General features: G+C 41.5%; 1 protein-coding gene across 8 annotated transcripts in view; it reads left to right on the top strand.

Moving 5' to 3' along the window:
• The first annotated feature begins 97 nt into the window (after nt 1-97).
• CEP350 (centrosomal protein 350) overlaps nt 98-17,920 on the top strand; it is a 70,228-nt gene continuing 52,405 nt past the window's right edge. For 6 of the 8 annotated variants that reach the window (XM_071435852.1, XM_071435857.1, XM_071435853.1 and 3 more), the window contains exons 1-7: nt 98-258; nt 10,630-10,715; nt 12,340-12,383; nt 13,296-13,410; nt 14,026-14,158; nt 15,119-15,726; nt 16,236-16,346. In XM_071435852.1, coding sequence (XP_071291953.1) covers nt 10,643-10,715; nt 12,340-12,383; nt 13,296-13,410; nt 14,026-14,158; nt 15,119-15,726; nt 16,236-16,346 — 1,084 coding nt within the window. In that variant the 5' untranslated portion in view covers nt 98-258; nt 10,630-10,642. Of the gene's footprint in view, nt 259-366; nt 440-10,629; nt 10,716-12,339; nt 12,384-13,295; nt 13,411-14,025; nt 14,159-15,118; nt 15,727-16,235; nt 16,347-17,920 lie in introns of those variants that run through there. The other 2 variants (XM_071435855.1, XM_071435851.1) reach the window with 2 other exon arrangements.

Below are 17,920 nucleotides of genomic sequence, written 5' to 3'. Positions count from 1 at the left end.
GCACCCAAGATGGCGGCGGGCGCTGAGGGGGCCCGGCGGCCCGGCGCCATGCTGGGAAGGTCGGCGGCCGGCGGGCCGGTTCTCGCGAGAGTTCCCGATGCGCCGCCGCCGCCGCCGCTCCGTGTCAGTTGCGGGCCGGTAATGGCGGCGCTGAGCGGCCGCTGACGGGCCGCGCACCGGGCTCGGGCCGCCCTCCCTCCGCCCGCCCTCCGCGGGATGTGCCGCGAACCTGCCGCCGGCGCAGCGGGCGTCCACCAGGTGAGGAGGCGGCGGGAGCGGCCCGCGCCGCCGCCCCAGGCCGCGCTCGGCCGGCGGTGCCGCCCCGCCGGGGCGTCGGGCGAGGTGGGGCCGGGGCGGGCCCGGCCTGAGGAGCTGCCGGCTGTCACTTGGCTCGGCCCCTCCGCCCGGCTCCGGCGTCTCCGCGGCATCCGCTTCACCCGTTAAGTCTCTTTCTTTTTCTAGTTTTAATTTGTTTTCCGCTGCCTGGCGTACTGGGGGGTGGCGGGTGAACGGAGAGGGTTGGGGTGCTCCGTTTCGCTGTTGTCTTTTCGCGTTGTGGGGGAAACCACCGATCCCGGGTGTTTTCCGCGGACAAACAGAAACACAGCCCGGGGTGGCCCCGCTGCCCTCGGAGCCGCGCCGAGCACCGGGACGGCGCTTTTAAAGTTTAAATGTGCTCTTTGCTAAATGCGTGCCTGTGCTGTCCAGGGCGTCCTGCCCTGGCATTGCGGCATCGCTCGGTGGCTGCCCGCTCAAAGTCCTCCTGACATCCCCGGCAGCATCTGCCCCGAGCGCTCTCTGGCTTCATCGCTGCCATTCTCTGTGCCTGTTGGAGGCATAAAGGCTTCTAGATGGGTATGACTGGGTTGATTTGTTGGTTTTTGGGTTTTTTTCCGTGTGGATGCAGTTTTGTGTGGTGTATTGCCTGCTGTCGGTGTAGGTTTTGTGGAATCGTTAGGATGGTCAGGCACTGGAGTAGGTTGCCCAGGGAGGTGGTGGAGTTACCATCCTCAGAGGTGTTTAGGATGTTTGATGATCCTAAAGGTGTCTTCCAACCTTAATTTTCTGATTTTTTGATTGTTTCTGTCTCTGGGTATAAGCTGTAGCTTAGCAGCTGAGCATCTCCTGGCACATTGTGTAAGTTTGCAGGTAGAGGTTTGTCTGTCAAATAGCTTCGTTGTGTAGATGAACAATCCACTGTCTTGAAATTGAAAATTTAACACTTGACTGATCGGTTCTGGAGGGAGGGGGGGTTTGTCATCTTAAGCTGCTTCAACTGTTCTCCTGATTGGAAAACTCAAAGTACAGTGACCAAGTTGTTTGTGGGACAAACGTGTGGAGCTGTAAGTGATTCACTGCTTTGCATGTCAGTTCTCAGTGTTCTGTCGGGCTGTCTGCACCGACGGGCTAAGTTTTGCTGTCTCTCTGCTATAGTTCTGGTTGCTGCAACAGTTTCATTAGGTAATGCTTGAGATAATTAGATACAACTGAGGGTGTGGCCATGTGAACACTGTAAACTGTCGAAGGCTTCGGTTTCTGTGAGTGACGCTACTTTAAACAGAAGGTATCCCGCTCCCACTAAGCAGAGCAACTTAATTTATGGAGTAATGGAACATTTCTGCAAGGGCCAGGGTACCGTGCAAATCACCTGCATCCAAAGGAGATCTGGGCAGCATCTTGAGAGAGGTGACCGTGCCCCTCTGGTCCTCTCTCGTGGGACCTCACCTGGGGTCCTGTGTACAGTTCAGGTGTCTCCAGCATAGAAAGAACATGGAGCTGCTGGAGCAGGTCCAGAGGAGGCTGCAAAGTTGGTAAGAGAATTGGAGCACCTCTCCTGTGAAGACAGGCTGAGAATGCTGGGCTGTTCAAAGATTGCATGGAGACCTCACAGCATGTTCAGTGTCTGAAGGACCCTACCAGGAAAGCAGAGAGGAACTCTTTGTTGGGAACTATAGAGGTAGGACAAGAGGGGATGGCTTCAAACTGAGAGACTGGGTTTAGCTTAGGCACTGAGAAGAAATTCTTCCCTGTGAGGGTGGTGAGGCTCTGGCACAGAGCTCGCAGGGCTGTGGCTGCCTCTTCTCTGGAAGTGTTCAAGACTGGATTGGATGGGGCTCGGAGCAACCTGGGGTAGTGGAAGGTGTCCATGGCCAGAAGTTGGAACTAAATGATCTTTAAAGTCCCTTCCAACCCAAACCATTGTAGGATTCTGTGTTGCTGATTGGCATGGATCATCTTGCAGGCTGCCTAGGCTGGGTGTGGTGGGGACTGAGAGAAAGTGATTTTAAAATTATGAACATCTTGTTTGTGTGGGTTTGTTTTACTAAGCTTTGGTGCATAGCTCAGGTTTGAACACTGTCCTGATAAACCAGTCCCAATGTGGATCATGTCTTTTCTGTCTTGAAATAACTTTGTTGGCAATTTCTGTCACCACAGCATAAGCATCCCTTAAATGGGTAAGAATCTAATCTTGGAGTTGCTACATCTGTACTGAAGGTTTTGTTCACTTGGATGTGATGAACTTTGTGTCTCCTTTCACCCCTCTACCAGACATACAGCTGCTTTCTGCTAAAAAGGTTTCCTTGTATCAAGCAGACTTGTGGATGAAGTCATTAATGGGTTTAGTCCCATTGACTTTAGAGTGCTCAGATAAGGCTGCAGTGCTATTAATGTGATTCCAGTTGGGTTTGAAATCAGGAATGTCAGTGCACACAGCACTGGATCTATTCTGTGTTACCATCTCTGGGAGGTGGGTGAAGCTGCACTACATAACATGAATGGTGTCATGTGCTGCTGCTGCTTCTTTCCTCCCACTTTGTCCTGGCAGCAACCTGATAAACTGAAAGAAAAGTCACCATAAAAGAAAAATTACTATTTTACTGCCAGTTTAGTGAGTTGAACTGGCTTGTGATGCAGTCAGGTGAGCATTGCATCTATGACAGAGTGACTTGATTGCTAGAGAAGGCAGCAAGGAATATTTGGATTCCTTCATCACTGTGGAGCTGCTAAATCTGCTCAACTCCACCTTGAAAACTTACATCAGAGAGCCACCTTTTTATCAGTACAGCAGAACTGTTTAACTCTGCTATCGATGTACTTAAACTAATTCATTCTATTCAAATCAATATGAGTGTTAATATAAGATCAGGTGTAGTGATACAGTAATGATCAGAAGGACTTTGGTAGTTGAGTGCAGAAAGAAAACTTTCCCAGTGCAGTCAATATATTAGGCAAGTGGCTGGATTACACCAGAAGTGTAAAATTTATCCATAGATGTAAGTGCTTGGAAGATAGATGTGTATCATTGTGCTAATGATATAATAGGCTTTAATGGACTGCTCCATTGAGAATAAAATTACTTGTATGCCTAAGCCTGAAACCTTTGTCAATATGCTGGAGAAAGAATAGAGCAAATAAATGAACCAATCAATTATACCAGGTCAATTGAAACTTAGTGAATGCTAACAGAAATTCTGGCTGGTTTAGCTTCCTAAGAGCACTTCCCACTGATGGCAGAATTTCTCACTAAGTCACATCCATGGCCATGCACCAGGTGGAGTTCTCAAACTGAAACAGAAAAACTTCTAAAGGGATGGTGTTCTTTAGAAATGAGAAAATATCTTATTGCTACATTTAGCTAGATCAAGAAAAAGTCTTTTAGCAGAGTCCTGGTATCTGCCTTTGTAATGCCAGGTCAGAAACAGAGCTGGTGGTCACTGTTGAGCTTGTTGTGAGCTTTTTGTGTTTGGGATGTTTTGACACCTTGTGTTGTTATTGAGGCACTTCTTAGATGCTCCTTCTGAATGCAATTCTGAGCAGAGGCATCACAGGTGAGAAAGTGGCATTTGGAACATTTTCCATGAAGTTTTCACGCACTTTACTCTGCTTTGAAAGAAAATAGCAATCATCCTGCAGCTGACACAGCTGCAGGTGAAGTCGCTTCTGTGCTCATGGCTCTGCTGAAGCGTTGAAAGTTGCTGTCCTTCTCAAAATTGACAGGTCTGGTCCTTGTACCTGGCTGAGGGCATTGCCTGTAAGTTCTGAGAAGGCTCCTTCACAGTGGAGTGCTCCTGGTGAGATGAGACAGAGCTTGAAGAATTTGAGCACATTCTGCTGAATGGATTTATTATGGGCTGCAAGAATTGAAATCTTCTAATGTGCACTTTCTGGTAACTGGAGGTGGAACAAGTTAAAGTCCTGTTTTGAAGGCTGAGGAAGGAAAATGCAGGAATACTTTATTGCTTCTAGGAACTGGGGTATTTTCTTCTCTGTCATAAATGCTAAGATCTTTGAAGTCAAAGAAAATACAGAACTTGTGAATGGATAGGCAAAGCCTTGTGTGCATCTCCTTAATAAATGGATGCATTCTCTGTGCCTTTGTGCTCTGATTTCTTCATGAACAATGAATCAAGTTACACTAGCTGTCACAACATTCATTTCAATAGATTTCCTCAGAGTGCCTCCTGGCACGTGATGCAGCAGAGGAAGACATTCAATTTCAGTAGAACCACTAGTCCCTTTTTAGGGCCAGTTTTATTTTTTTATCACTTCTCCATCACTTGTGATGAAGCAGAGACACTTTTGCAAGTTGCCATGTCTTTTCATAGCAAAAGAATGTGCTAAATGTCCATTCTCAGCATACAGTTGGAAAAAAATCAGATCCAGAAATGTTTCATTTATAGAGAAATCTTCACTGTAGTTTGGATGCAGATTTAGTAGCTGACTAGTGCCAATGATTTAATCATAGAACTCAGGAAACATATTTGTATTTTCTACAGGGTTTTTTTGACATTTGATGGATGTGTGTTTATATCATTTATCTTCCTGGTTAAAAGCTAGAGGTAGTGACACATGCTTTGAAATTTTTAAGTGCTCTTCTTTCTGCAAGTGTGTGGTGTATCTTGATTGCTCTTTTTTTGTACTGCCTTAGTATCCTTAAAGTTTTCTTGTTATCTAGCTTAAGACAGATCAAATTTAATTTAATTTATTTTACTTATGAAGCTTTTGTTTTGTTTTAATTATTTTCCAAAGTAATGATATTTGGAATGTGAGTTCTTCTGGTATATATACTGCTTGTATTACAAGACAAAATATTGAATATTATCTAAAATTAGATCACTCAGAGCAGCTAACATTCATGAGCTCCTTGGACCTTGCTGGTGTTCACTTCCTTTACATTTCATTTGAAAGCTTATTGTATAAATGAGCATTGGAAGAAGGTGGGTGGAGCACCTGCCTCATTCTGCAGTGTCAGCTGTAGATTCTGGAGATGTGGAGCTTTTTGGACAAACATGTCATGCATTTGTTTGCTGTGCTGGAATTTGTCCTCGGTCCTGAGGAAGGTCAGTACATTGTGTGCATCTGATAGTGTTGAAAGGCAGTTTGCTCAAAATATGCTCTGGCCAAAGAAAGAATTATGCCACTCTTGTATCAAAAAAACATTTTTAAAGCCCATATACATAACCAAAACAAGTCTTAGAACAATGTATTATGGATATTTTTAACTCTCATTTAAGTGAGATAATGCAGTATGGTGAGGACTTGGATTCTGGAAAAATGAGTAGGTTAACGTTATTTTTATTCCAGACTCAAGCATATCATAATAAATTGTATTTTGTGGTATTTGAGAAGACATAGAAAGTGTTTCTGGCATCTTTAAATATAATTTCCATCACTTTCAGTGGACTGGCTCAGCAAAACAATTTGCTCAACTGGGTCTGCCTGTGCCTGTCCACCTTTGTCTGTTACTGCCAGCAGTGCAGAGTTTTAGCTGCACAGACAGCAGCTCCACAGGGCCTTTCAAGATTCAAAAGTCACCTTTGTATTTATACATGGAAACTTAAAATGTTTTTGCAAACAGGAAAAAATAATTATTTGTGTCTGTGTCCATTTCCTCCACAGCCAAGTGTGCACTGTGTGAGGTGTGGGTGCACTGGGACGCACTGGCCAGGGTGCCCTCGGGCTCCAGTGCTGTCTCCACTGGGAATAGGAGCATGAATGGTTCTTGTTTTGCCCAGCCCCTCTGTTCTCCTCGAGGCAAAGGCAGGAGCAGCTTCACACCTTTGCTCCTGGGGAGCAGCAGCCAGTACAGGACTGAGGCTGATCCAACTGTTCACCAGTGTTTTCACCCCTTCTTGTTCATGCATGGAGGGTGGTGTTTACATATGACATAGGTAAAACTAATACAGCAAAGAAACCACCGGGCAGAATTCTCTTAGCCTGTACCAGACTCTCAGTTCACTTTGCTTTACCACATAAACCCACTGACTTTCTGCCTGAATAAGGCAAAGAGACACCCAGGCATAAAGAAAGGAAAAGATTGCTTCTTTTATTGGCACTGGTGCATTATTTTTGCTTAAACTGCATGAAATGTTGTCCTTGTGCACTGTGTACCCAGTTTGTAGCAAAGTCTGTCACTATGTGGATAAAACATTTGAGAATATCCCATAGAAGTCAATGTTAATAACTTGTTTCATTCCATACTCTTAGCAAACTTTCATGTTTTCTTTTGTGGTATCCCTTTCATTTAGTATCCCTTGTGTTTTTATAAGAAACCAAGTCTTGAGGAACACTGTTCCCTGTGCATACTTGTTTTTTTTTCCCCCATAACCACGAAATGTTAATGAAAACAGCAGTGGGTGATCTCTTGCTCACATTGTCTTCCTTCTCTGAATCTGCACAATTCGGTTTCCTCTCCTGTTTCCTTGATTCAGTGCCATGACTTCTGAGTTTCCTCTTTCCTTTTCTTACCAAGTTGGTGCTACTAAGGAAAAAAAACCTTACCAAGGATCTTTGAAAAACTTCACAATTGGACCAATACAAAAGCTTCTTTTCTTCCTTTTTGCTGCTCTCTGTGCCCGTTCTTTAAAAGTTCATTGCATTTCTCTCACCTTCCTAGCTTTCTCATTCTCTTCCATTTTATTTCCTGCTTCTCTCAAAATTTTCTTTCTCTTTTTTCCAGTCTTGTTTTTAATCTCTTCACATTTTTATATATCTTTGGTAAGCATATTCTGCTTTCATATCTCCCACTGTTTTTAAAATGCTGTGCTCTTAGCTGTGTTGAGCCCTTAATTTGCTGTCTGTTGTACCTTTCAGTGCCATCCTTGGTATGTTTAGTATTAATTGTGTGAGTTTCTCATGTTCCTTTTTTACATGGCAGTGGTTTTCTCTTTGTTTTCATTTCTTCCTTTTTGGTGCTTTCTCATGCATTTTCTGATCTGTCAGTTCTCTTCAGTGTCTTCTTGTAGGAGCAGTGTTTGTGGAAGAGAGTGCTTGTCAGGTCCTGTATCCATCCCCCTGTCCAGTTTCTTCCAGCAGTTTGGAGTATATTGTTTCCTGTTGTATTTCCTCTTAGTCCTCATCTGTAGCAGTTCTGCTGTGCCTTCTCTTGTGTACTTTTATTTTTTTTGGACCTGTGAATAAAGAATGAGATGGGCACTTAATGTGGGATTGAAACATCAGTACACAATGGTGTTTGTGTCTTCCTCACCCAAGGAGGGGCTTGGCCAGCCAGCCTTGAATGGACCTGTGTGGGATGGATGTCTGTGTGTCCCAGGGAGCAATCCAGTAACCATCAGATTAGTGCTGTTGATTCTGCAGTCTTCCACCTTTTTTCCAACAATCTTAAGATTCCCAAAGCCTTATCCAGCCTGCAGATAGCCTTGTGCCATCAGTGCTGTCCTCTCAGAAGTTCTTTGGCATTTCATCTTTTGAGCTCAGTCTCTTTGCTTAAGGTCAGTATTTAATACAGATGGTGATTTAGTTTAGCAGAACAAGATCTCTTTGAAGCAATCATTTCAGAATGATTTTAGTTTTTACGTATTTTATCTAAAAGTTATTCGTGGGACTTCAAGACAACTTCTGTATTGATGGAAAATATATAATTTTTTGCTTAGTATTATTCTCTGATCAATATTTATTTCAATATATTTTAGTGTTTAACTGGTCTATTACCCTGCATGCAAGTCCTATAAACAGACATGGTAACTGTCTGGATTTATTTCTTTTTTATTCCCCATCCCTTTTTGTACTCTTGGTAATGTTAAAGAATCTTCTCTGTCTGGTTGAACTTTATGCAGAGGCAGGGTATTGCATTGTACAAGTATTTGGGTTGTTTTTTTAATAGAGTGCTGCTTATTCATGTCAGCTGTAGCAATAGAGAGAAGTTCTTTTAGAAATATGTAGGAATTCAAAGTTTATAATTTATTTGTATGTAGGTTTTGAAAAGCTTATAAATTTCTCCCACCCTTCCAGAGGCTTGGGAGAGGGACACATAAACCCCAAACCCTCAGAGTTATGATTACATCAGGACTGAAAATGACTGCAGTGTTGCCTTCCTGAAACTGTAGACAGCTCCAGAGTGCTCGGTTCTGATGTGCTTTTTGTTTCAGTCAGCAGCAGCCTGAGCTAAGCACAACTGCCCAGTGAATCTCAGGGGCTCTCTGAAGCCAGTGGGGCTCAAACTTTACACTTGGAGCTGGTACTGCAGCTCTTCCTTAGGATGCTTTCTGATTTCTTCCCAGCTTGGAGGAGAGCTTGAATGGCCTTTTCCTGAGGGGCAGTAGAGACTTTTGAAGGAGTTGAGATAGAATTATTGACCACTGGTGATCCTCAGCACACACCTGGGGAGTAACTCAGTGGCTCACACTGTGTATAGAGTGCACTGTATCAGGTGTTCTCTAAAGTGTTTCACTGTCTGAATGAGTTCTGTTAGCTCAGGTCAAGGACTGGCAGTTTAGAGGGTCAGGATGAAAGCTATCAACAAGCAATTTCAGATTGTTTAATGTTGCAATTCTACATTTGCATGGCTTCCTAAAATAAACTGTATATATCTGTACATGTAAAATAAAAGGAACAATTATAGTGCCTGATTAAATTTTCTTATCTATACTAATAATTCTAATGATAAGAATAAATCCCAAGCAATTACATGAAGATGGATACTTAATCCTTTAATAGATGTTTGCTTGTCCAGAAATTATCCAATTAAATTTACATATTGAGTGGGTTTTGTTACATGAGTGTTTGGGCAAGAAACTGATACTGGTATGATACAGTATTTTTCAGCAGTTCTCTATGGAAAATTCCCTCATTTTTATTAATATTTATTTTCTCCATTTCTAGCCCAACAGCTCTTTTCTCCAGTAATGGAGGGGATCAGCTGGATGATTTCCAGGGCAGGGCAGTGCTGTGATTTACAGCATGAATGATGTGAGGCACAAAGTGCTGTTCTGCATGAATGAGCTCTTCAGCACCTGTCCTAGAAGCAGAATTTTCTAACTACACTTGGCTTAATGCCCATAACTATTGGATACTTAAAAACACACCCACCCTTCCTTTCTAGAATTTCTGAATTATTGTGGACTTGTGTTTCTGTACCTACATATATAAGCTTACATGCCTTTTCCTTACTCTTTCAAGCATTCTTTCCTTACTCTTTCAAGCACTTACTTGAACTCATCAAAAAAAGTCACTACTAAAGGTCTTTTGAAGACCTGTGTTCTTATTATTGATAGTTTTTCCTGGGGCATAAGAACAGTTTTTTGGGATAACTTACTGCTGTAAATACAGGATATATGACTGAATGTGAAACTTTACTGCTGTCACTGTGAGTATCCTTAAAACCATATATGATGAACATCCTTGTCACAAAATATATGGGCAAAAATCTGTTTCAGGAAGTAGTAGATAGTGTTAATTTTGGTCTGCTTTTACCAGAAGATTGATCTTTATATTTGATTGCTTTTTTATATGGCACACAGTATAGGGAAGTAAGAGGAAAAGAAATTTTCAGTAATTAAAAAATAAGGAAAATTACATCTGGGAGTTGATGAAAGAAGAGAGGAGAAGGTGCTTTTATGACTCCTTCAGAGGTCTAGAACTTCCTGCTGATTTTTTCTTTCCATAACAGAAGTGTTGTCATTGTGTTATGAAGACAGCTCAGTAAGCATGTACTGGACACTTTTTTGTTGTTTGTTTGTTTGGGTTTTTTTGGGTTTTTTTTTTCCTTTTCTCCTTTATAAAAACTGCTTTGGTGATAGTGGCCAGGAGTTTCCACTAATTTTAGATTCACTGTGAGTCTTAACTTCAAAGTTCACAGAAAAACAATGGTGGCACCAGCTTTGTCTTCTTTCCTGGCTGTGGTGTCCTGCCATGCAGTTCTGCTGTGCCTTTTCCTTTTCCAGAGGTTGGTGACACATTCATTCTGTCACTGGTGGAGTTGGATATTTTCCCCAAGCATTTATAGGTTCAGGCCATGTGGTGCTGTCTCTGTTAGGCCTGTGTGTGCAGTATTCCACTGTGGGCTTCTTCAGACTTGCTGCAATACTTGTTACTCTGATCTAAATTGCATCAGCCTCTAGGCCTCCTTTTATCAAGTTAATGTTTCTTGATGACAGAGAACAAAATCAAACCCTTCTTTATCCATGGAATTACATGGTTTCTGCAGGGAGCTGTGACCACATCTGTGATTTCATGCTGGTTATCTGACCTTGTTCATGAGGAAGGTTTGAAGTCATCAGATGAGGTAGACATTCATCATAATGATCACGGTTATGTTCTCTTTAGACCAAGACAGATTTACTTTTACTTTGTACCTTTTTGATTCTTACAGGACTCTTTTTTTTTTAGGTAAATTGACACAATGTGGAGCAGCAAGTCTAATGAGGTGCCTCTACAAAATCCGAGGCATAACCAAAGCAAGGATTCTACCAGAGGTGAGGGTTTTCTCTGTTCTGCTGCCTTGTTTTGGGAGATATTTTGTCATGAGCTGTTTGAAACTTTGGGGAATTGTTCCAGAAAGCATTCTCCTGCCTCAGTTTGGGAGTAAGAGCATGTGTTCTGTGGCTTCCTTTTTGCAGATAGCAGTTTTGTACTCTGATCTCTGGAGTATTTGCTGATCTGCATTAGCAGTTGCCAGCCTGGGATATGGTTGCCAAGATGGCACAGAGACAGATTTTTTGAAAGTGCTGTAGAGGAGGAGCAGTGCAGGAGCAGAAATTGGGAACTGTTGGCTCTTGAAGGAAGTGAGGAAGAGCCTCTGCCAGTTGCTCAGTTCCAGAGTGGTGAAGACACTTGAGTAGCAGCAATGCATCTCTGCTAGGATGACTTTTACAGCACTGTTTTCTCCCTTAGCTGGAAAAATTGTTTAGCTTTTTACTGTTATGATTACTCAAATTTAGGGAAGGAGGGGGCAGAAAAATTTTAAAATGACAGTACTTCCCTGAAAAAATCTTCCCAGAAAGGAAGAAAGGTCTCGTCTGTAGAGCAACTGAGTCGCGTGCTAGGCCTGTGGTTCGAGATCAATCGTGTGATCTCCAGTGTGACAAAACTGGACTCCAGAAGCTGTTTTGAAAGCAGAGAAAGATTATTATTTTATCTGTAAGAGAACATTATTGCTGATTATTTCCTGTGGTATGGTCAGTTTCCTTTTAAAATTGCCTACTCTTTGAAGCTGTAGTGTTCTGTGGACAAGAAGCACCATCTCTAGAAGTCAAAGCAAAGTTGTTTCTGTGCTGCTTCCCTATCCCTTTTCCTTTGTGGTGTTGTATTTTGCCTGAAATGAAATTGGCAGGTTTTTTACTGTGAGGAAGAGATCATTTCTTTCAGCTGTTACTACTACTCTCCATGGTTCTGACATAAGGATGTTGTGTTTTATAAACCATTAGATTGTAAGAACCATTAGAAAACAAAAGAGGGGAACTGATGAAGTAAATATTTATGGAGGAAAACACTACTACATCCTCCTGAGCACAATTGCTTATAGAGAAGGTGCTGTCTGTTTAGACTAAAAGGCTTGGGTTAGTACCCCCTGCTTGTTCACAAACATTATTTCTGTTTTGTTTGTAGGGTGTACAGTTCACAAAGATTACTGTTCATAATTCTGCCATTCGGAGCTTGGGTTTTGAGTAGAGTCTTTCAGTGACCATGTGGTCATGCTTATTTTACTGAAGAAGAAAATGGAAGGGGGAAAAAAAAGTAGTTAAACTGTAGTATAATAGAAAAATAGAAAGTATTTATGTTGGGGTAGATAACCAGCTTCATTTTATCTTCTAAACATCCTCTATTGTATGTGGTGGATTTGATTTCAGGGGTCGTCATGCATTCAACCTAAGTTAGTAACCTCATAATATGTTACATTAAATACATTTAATGCTTTATAGCTTTGCTAGGATGAGCCTTGACTATGACAGTCTTTCATGGAGGAGATTTACAGGTGGGAACTGTGCTGTGAAAATAACTTGATTAGCAAGGGAATTAAAATTGTTTTGAAGCAACATTTTATTTCATTGTTTTTCATGTACTAATGAGACATTAATGTCTTTGTTTCTGCCCTGGAAGATCTAACTGCAGCATGGGCTTCTATTTCTCAGACTAAGGCTGCTGTAAGTACTTTTTTTTACTTTCTTTTTTGTTCCTTTAGGATTGTTTGGTTTGGGTTTTTTTACTCATTTTCAAATCAGTTAGTGGCTACAAAAGCTTTTACAAAAATATTTTACTTAGTGATTGTCTCTTCAAAAAGTTGTGAATAGCACAAAGCCATTGGAGTATGTAAATGTTGAACATTGCTTTATCTTGGAAAAAGTTTTCTGCACACAAGGAGAAGCTTTTGCCACAGCAAGCTTAATACCTTTTTATTTAACAAAGTGATGATGTCCCATTTTTCTGGAAACTTGGAAAAATACCTCTCCTCTGCTTACTCAAACCAGTCAGAAACTGGGACAACACCAGTGTATTTAATAATTTTCCATTCTGAGCATTGCAGTTGCTGTATTTCTGTGGGAATTAGGTGCATAAGATGATGTAGTAGTGTCTAAAACCTGGCTTCAGTGAGGCCAAGCAGTTTGGGTTTGCATGGAATTCAGCTCTTTCCCATAGCCATGTCCCTCTTTTTTCTCAGTAGCTGAGCATCAGTGTGGGGTTTTACATGTGGAATTTGTATCATGCTCCATTTATAAGGGAGTATTACAGATTTTTTTCCAAGTGGCATTAATATTTTATTCAGGCCAAGCATTAAGTCTCTGAATGGCATGTTATTAATTTTTTCAAAACAGCCTATTTAAGGGAAGAAAACTATGCAACAAAACCTAATTTAGATAATCTTATTAAACAAAACTTAATAGTAGTTTCTGGCCATAAGACCATACAGTTTTGCAATGTCAGCCTTGTGAAGTTGCTTTTGCCTGCAATTTGACTCGTTGTGAAAAAGGAAAAACTTGTCATGTTTGGGGGGGAAATAAAAATATAGCTTAAAAATAGAAAACAATGTTCTAATTTGCATTATCTTCCAATTCTAGCTACGTCATATAGAGAACAAATTGGAAATAGCTCCCAGCAGCACGGCTGTGTTTGATTCAGTCATGGATGCCAAGAAGCCCTCTGCTAGTGGCAGCAGGAAGAGCAGCAGGAAGGGTATGTATTATTGAGGAGAGAATGTGTAAGGCAGCAGAAAGCCACTGCATTCTGGGAAAGCTTGGGTTCTCCCTGCCCCCAGCTTGTCTCCTGCCTGTGCTCTTTATTCCTGAAACTCCAATTGCCCAGAAGAAACTGGTGTTTCCTTCACTGAGCTTAGGATGGAGGGTGTTCCATCCTAGTCTCTTGGTTAGAAGGGATGACAGGATTTGCCCCATGCACTGCTCATCCCACTCTGACAGGAAGTTTGATAAATCTGATGCTTCTGTTATCTGACTGAAGGAGAGCATTTGCTTTTAGGAAATAAGCCCTCATTTTATATACTAAGAGCATTCTGGGAATGTGCTACTGAAGACCAGACAGATCGACCTCTAGTGGCAACACAGCCAACTTCACAGATTTAATTACTTCTAATTAATCTTTAAGCATTATTATCTCTCTTTAAGTATGGTCATTGTTTCAAGCACTTACTGCCTTGCTCCTGGTTGTTGAAATCAGCTTGTAGAAAGAGAGAGCTGCTCAAACCCAAGAAAGACAATGTCAATGATTCAGCCCCAGGAGCTTTCTCTTTCTGGAGAGGTGGGTACATGGAGCATTCTTTGCTTTCTGCTTCAGGTTCCCGCTCCTCCAGCCAGAATAAATCAAGCAAGGAGAAGTCCTCACGCAGCCCTCTTCGAGCAACCACTCTGGAGAGCAACGTGAAAAAATGCAGTCGTGTGGAATTCCGGGAGCCATTGGCTTCGTACAGGTCAGTGCTGGGACAGCTGCCTATTGAAGAAAAACATGCTGAGATTAGATTTAAGCTAACAGTGGTGTTTTTGACACCTCCTCAAAAATTGGTTTGCTTCCTCCCATCACCTACCCATGTGACAGCACGTGTTGTTGGAGTTTTTTAGTAAATATTACAAATTTTTTTTTTATTTAGTGAATATGAGTTTAAAGTCAACTGTTTTGAAATGGGACCAGGCCATCAAGTGATATGCCTATGGCATTAGTGACCTGATGGGTTGGATAGGTATTTAGTTTCAGTAATAAGAACCAAAAAGACTTTTGCTTTTCCAGCTTTGTTTCATTAGTTCTTCAGCATATGTTCCCAAAGGTGTTACCAAGACAGTGTGGAGTAAGAGTAGTAATAGTAGTACGAGAGCTAGTACTAAAGTCACATTTTTGTGAATGTGAGAAACTCCTATGAACAAAAGTGGTACAGAACACAGAACGGCCCATAGAACATGATTATTATCCTGACACCTAAGTTTTGGTCTCTTTCCATTACTTGAGTCAGCTGTGAGGTGATCCTCCTTGTTGCATGTGACAGGGGCTAATTGACCCCTGATTTGGGTCAATTTTGTTAATTGAATAGCTCATGTACTAATTATGCTTCTCTTTAGTCTATACTTGTTATTTAAGGCTTTTCTCTTTTAAATTGAAGGGTGACATTACTGCTTGCTGATTTCCTAGTCTTCAACGTTATATATATTCTTTTCAGACAGAGAGTGCAAAAAATGAAATTTTGAACAGAAGTCTCTTTCTGTTTGATCAGACTTGCACTATTAAATATGAGGTGGTCAGACTTTAAAAGAACTTGCCTTTAAAGTGGAGCCAGGGTAGAGGAAGTCATTCATTTAGTTGATGAATGTGCTGATTGCTGTGTTGAGGGTCCTACATTTGTGTTTCTGACAGTGAATTTTCCCCCCTTCTCTTACATCAGGGATTTATATAATTCTCTGTCTTACCACAGTTCTGGCCAGCTTGAGGCCAAGCAGCTGCTGTCTAGTTTGGAGCTGAGTGAAGCAGAAGGGAAGAGTGAACTGCCAGCCTGTCTGGCACACGAGCAGGACCGGCACAGCAGAGCCTTTGACAGCCCTTTCCCTTCTGCTGCGGACGAGACCATCGTGAGGTACCTGAATGACCGACCCACAATCAACGCCTTGCACAGTCACGAGCCATTTCCTAGGCTTGCAGCACTTTCAAGACTGGAAGAAGAAAAAACCAGTAGCTCCAGGGGAGATGAAAGTAGCACTAGAGCTTCTCAGAGTATCACATCCCAGGACAGTGAACTGAAAGTGTCTTCCCCTTCTGCCACGAGTATTTGCAGTGCTCATAGGCTGGAAATCCTGAGGCAGCGGCAGCACGATGCCAAGTTGGAGAAGCTGAAGGAGAGGATCCGAAAGCAGTGGGAGCATTCTGAGGAGCTCAGTGGCAGAGGGCAGCACTTGGGCTATGCTGAGCAACCTGTCGTGGTCACTAACGTGGAGAACACGGTGACTCCCAAGGTCAGGAAGGTGACAGCTGTGCCTGCTGCTCCATCATACAGAGGTATGGAGGTGCAGATCCCCTCCCTGGTGGCGGTACAGGGTGAGGGAGAGAGCTCAATCCACTGAGCAGCGTTTCAAAGCATGGACCTGGCTCGTAGCTCTCTTTGGGCAATATGGGGGTGCATGGTATGATCACAGATCACAAATAAAAAGAAATTCTTGCTAAATTACATAAGTGTGAATTCCTTTGAAGTTTTTCCTGTGTCTTATTAGAATTACTATAAAAAGAAGCTTGCTGTATTGGTGTTTGGGTTGATTGCAATAATTTTTTTAATGGTCTCAGAGCTTATTGAAAAAGCCTTTCACATTTTTAATAATCTTTTCCTCACCCATTCTGCTGTTTTTCAACTGTGAGCAAGTGGCAGACTGGTATATTGCTTTCTTCTAATTTAGCATTAGATATTCACACAGTTACTTTTTTACTTGGCAGTTTCCCATCCCTTCCACTCTAACAAAGCTGTATTTCCATTTTATGGAGTTATTTTCAGCTCTTGAATGGTTTACTTTCAGGTTTCAATCCTGCTGAAACAAGGATTCGCGCTCCAGATGGAAAGATCTGGCATACAGACGAGTTTCGTATTGGTCGGGAGCTTTACAGAGATATTGCACTCCAGTTAAAAGGTGAGCCACAAGTAGAATTGATTAAGCCACAAAACTTTCTCTAAGAGGCAGAGAAATATATTTTGTACAAGTCTACAAAGTCATGGGAACAAAAAATTGAAGGAATGGGTGTTGAATATATTGTAATTCTCTCCACGGGAGGAATTTACTGAACACTAAAACAACAACAAAATTAGTCCTTCTCCCAGTTCTCTCATTCAAATACTTCTAATAAAAAAACAGTACCACAAAGAATGCCAAGTAATGGCATCTCTTTGAAACAGGAAAAAAGAAAACTCTCCATTAGAATAACTTTTGTTTAATTTTGTGGCTTTTTTATACATGGTTGCATGAATGAGTACAATTTCCTGGTTAAAAGGACAAAACCCACTTTTGGTTTCTGTTTTCAAATGTACTGCTCCAAGACACAATCTTTATTCATCTTCCTCTCTGAAAAACTGCAGTACCATTGGCAGCTCTTTTCTCTGGGTGAGCTGGAGTAGGATGCCCAAGTGTGCTTTTTTCATTTGCTAGGCTGGTTACAGTGAAGTGCTGTAAGCTTGAATTGCCTTGACTGACTGAGTAGGGGAAGGGAGAAGAGATCAGGTGAAAAAAATGGAAGGGAATGGAAAATAAAAACCCCAGAGAACCTCTAGTTTTGCAGTAAGAGCTTACTTATTAAGAATAACTTTTCTCTTTGCTCAAAACATTTAAGACTGAAGGAAAATGCATTGAGATTTAAATCTGTAGGTATCTGTGCAGTAATAAACCAATTTGTCTTTTTTCCTTGTACAACTCGATAAATTACTGAGGACTTTTTATGGAATCACTCATAAAAAATAGTTCAGAAAGAAGAGATGCTCCTTTCCAGTAAAATTATTTTGCAAATATTTTTGCACTGTTCACATCAGTCTGTGAAATTAATGCTAAATTTCCACAGACTTTTAATCTATACTAGCATTTTTTTAATTTTGGCAAGCATAACAAGCTGTTTATAGAAATTCAAGATTTTTTTACAAAAGCTCTGTTGAAGAGATCCAATTAAAAGGCATTTGGATCATGTGTCCAGTGCCTACAAAAGGAAGGAGCTGTGTGTGTGTTGATCCACACTTCTGTCCTGATGCCATGTGTAGAACAGCTGTTGTGGAACGTGTCTCCTTTCTGAGCTGAAAAGATTATGCTGAATATCTGATTGCTAGTAAACAAATGCTGGTGCTACACATAATATGTACTGTAAGTGTATTTTTAGGTTGTCAGATTAACTATCCATGTGTTACTTCTGTATTAAATTTACACCATGTGGTGTTTTGGGTGTGTACAGTCAGTTGTATCAGAACTGTTCTTTGCTCTCTAGTGCTGAAATAATCTGTTATATCTCTAATATCTACAGCAACAGTCATCTTTCCAACAAAAAGATTTTTATGTATAAGCATAGACCATACAGGATGTCTTCATCTTTGTATAGCAGTTGGGCTAAAGGATATGATATGGACTCCAAGTTTCCAGTAATTTTGGCTAAAAGATGTTCAGGATTTGCCATAGTAGAACAAAATTGCTGTAATAGGAGCAGGGTGAGAAGCAGCCTGTACTTTCCT

The sequence above is a fragment of the Agelaius tricolor genome, unplaced genomic scaffold, assembly GCF_023055355.1.
Source record: "Agelaius tricolor isolate 1412-34295 unplaced genomic scaffold, bAgeTri1.0.p SCAF_11, whole genome shotgun sequence".
NCBI lineage: Eukaryota > Metazoa > Chordata > Aves > Passeriformes > Icteridae > Agelaius > Agelaius tricolor.
Note: the sequence above shows the minus strand (reverse complement) of the source record. Positions and strands in the feature narration are given on the sequence as shown.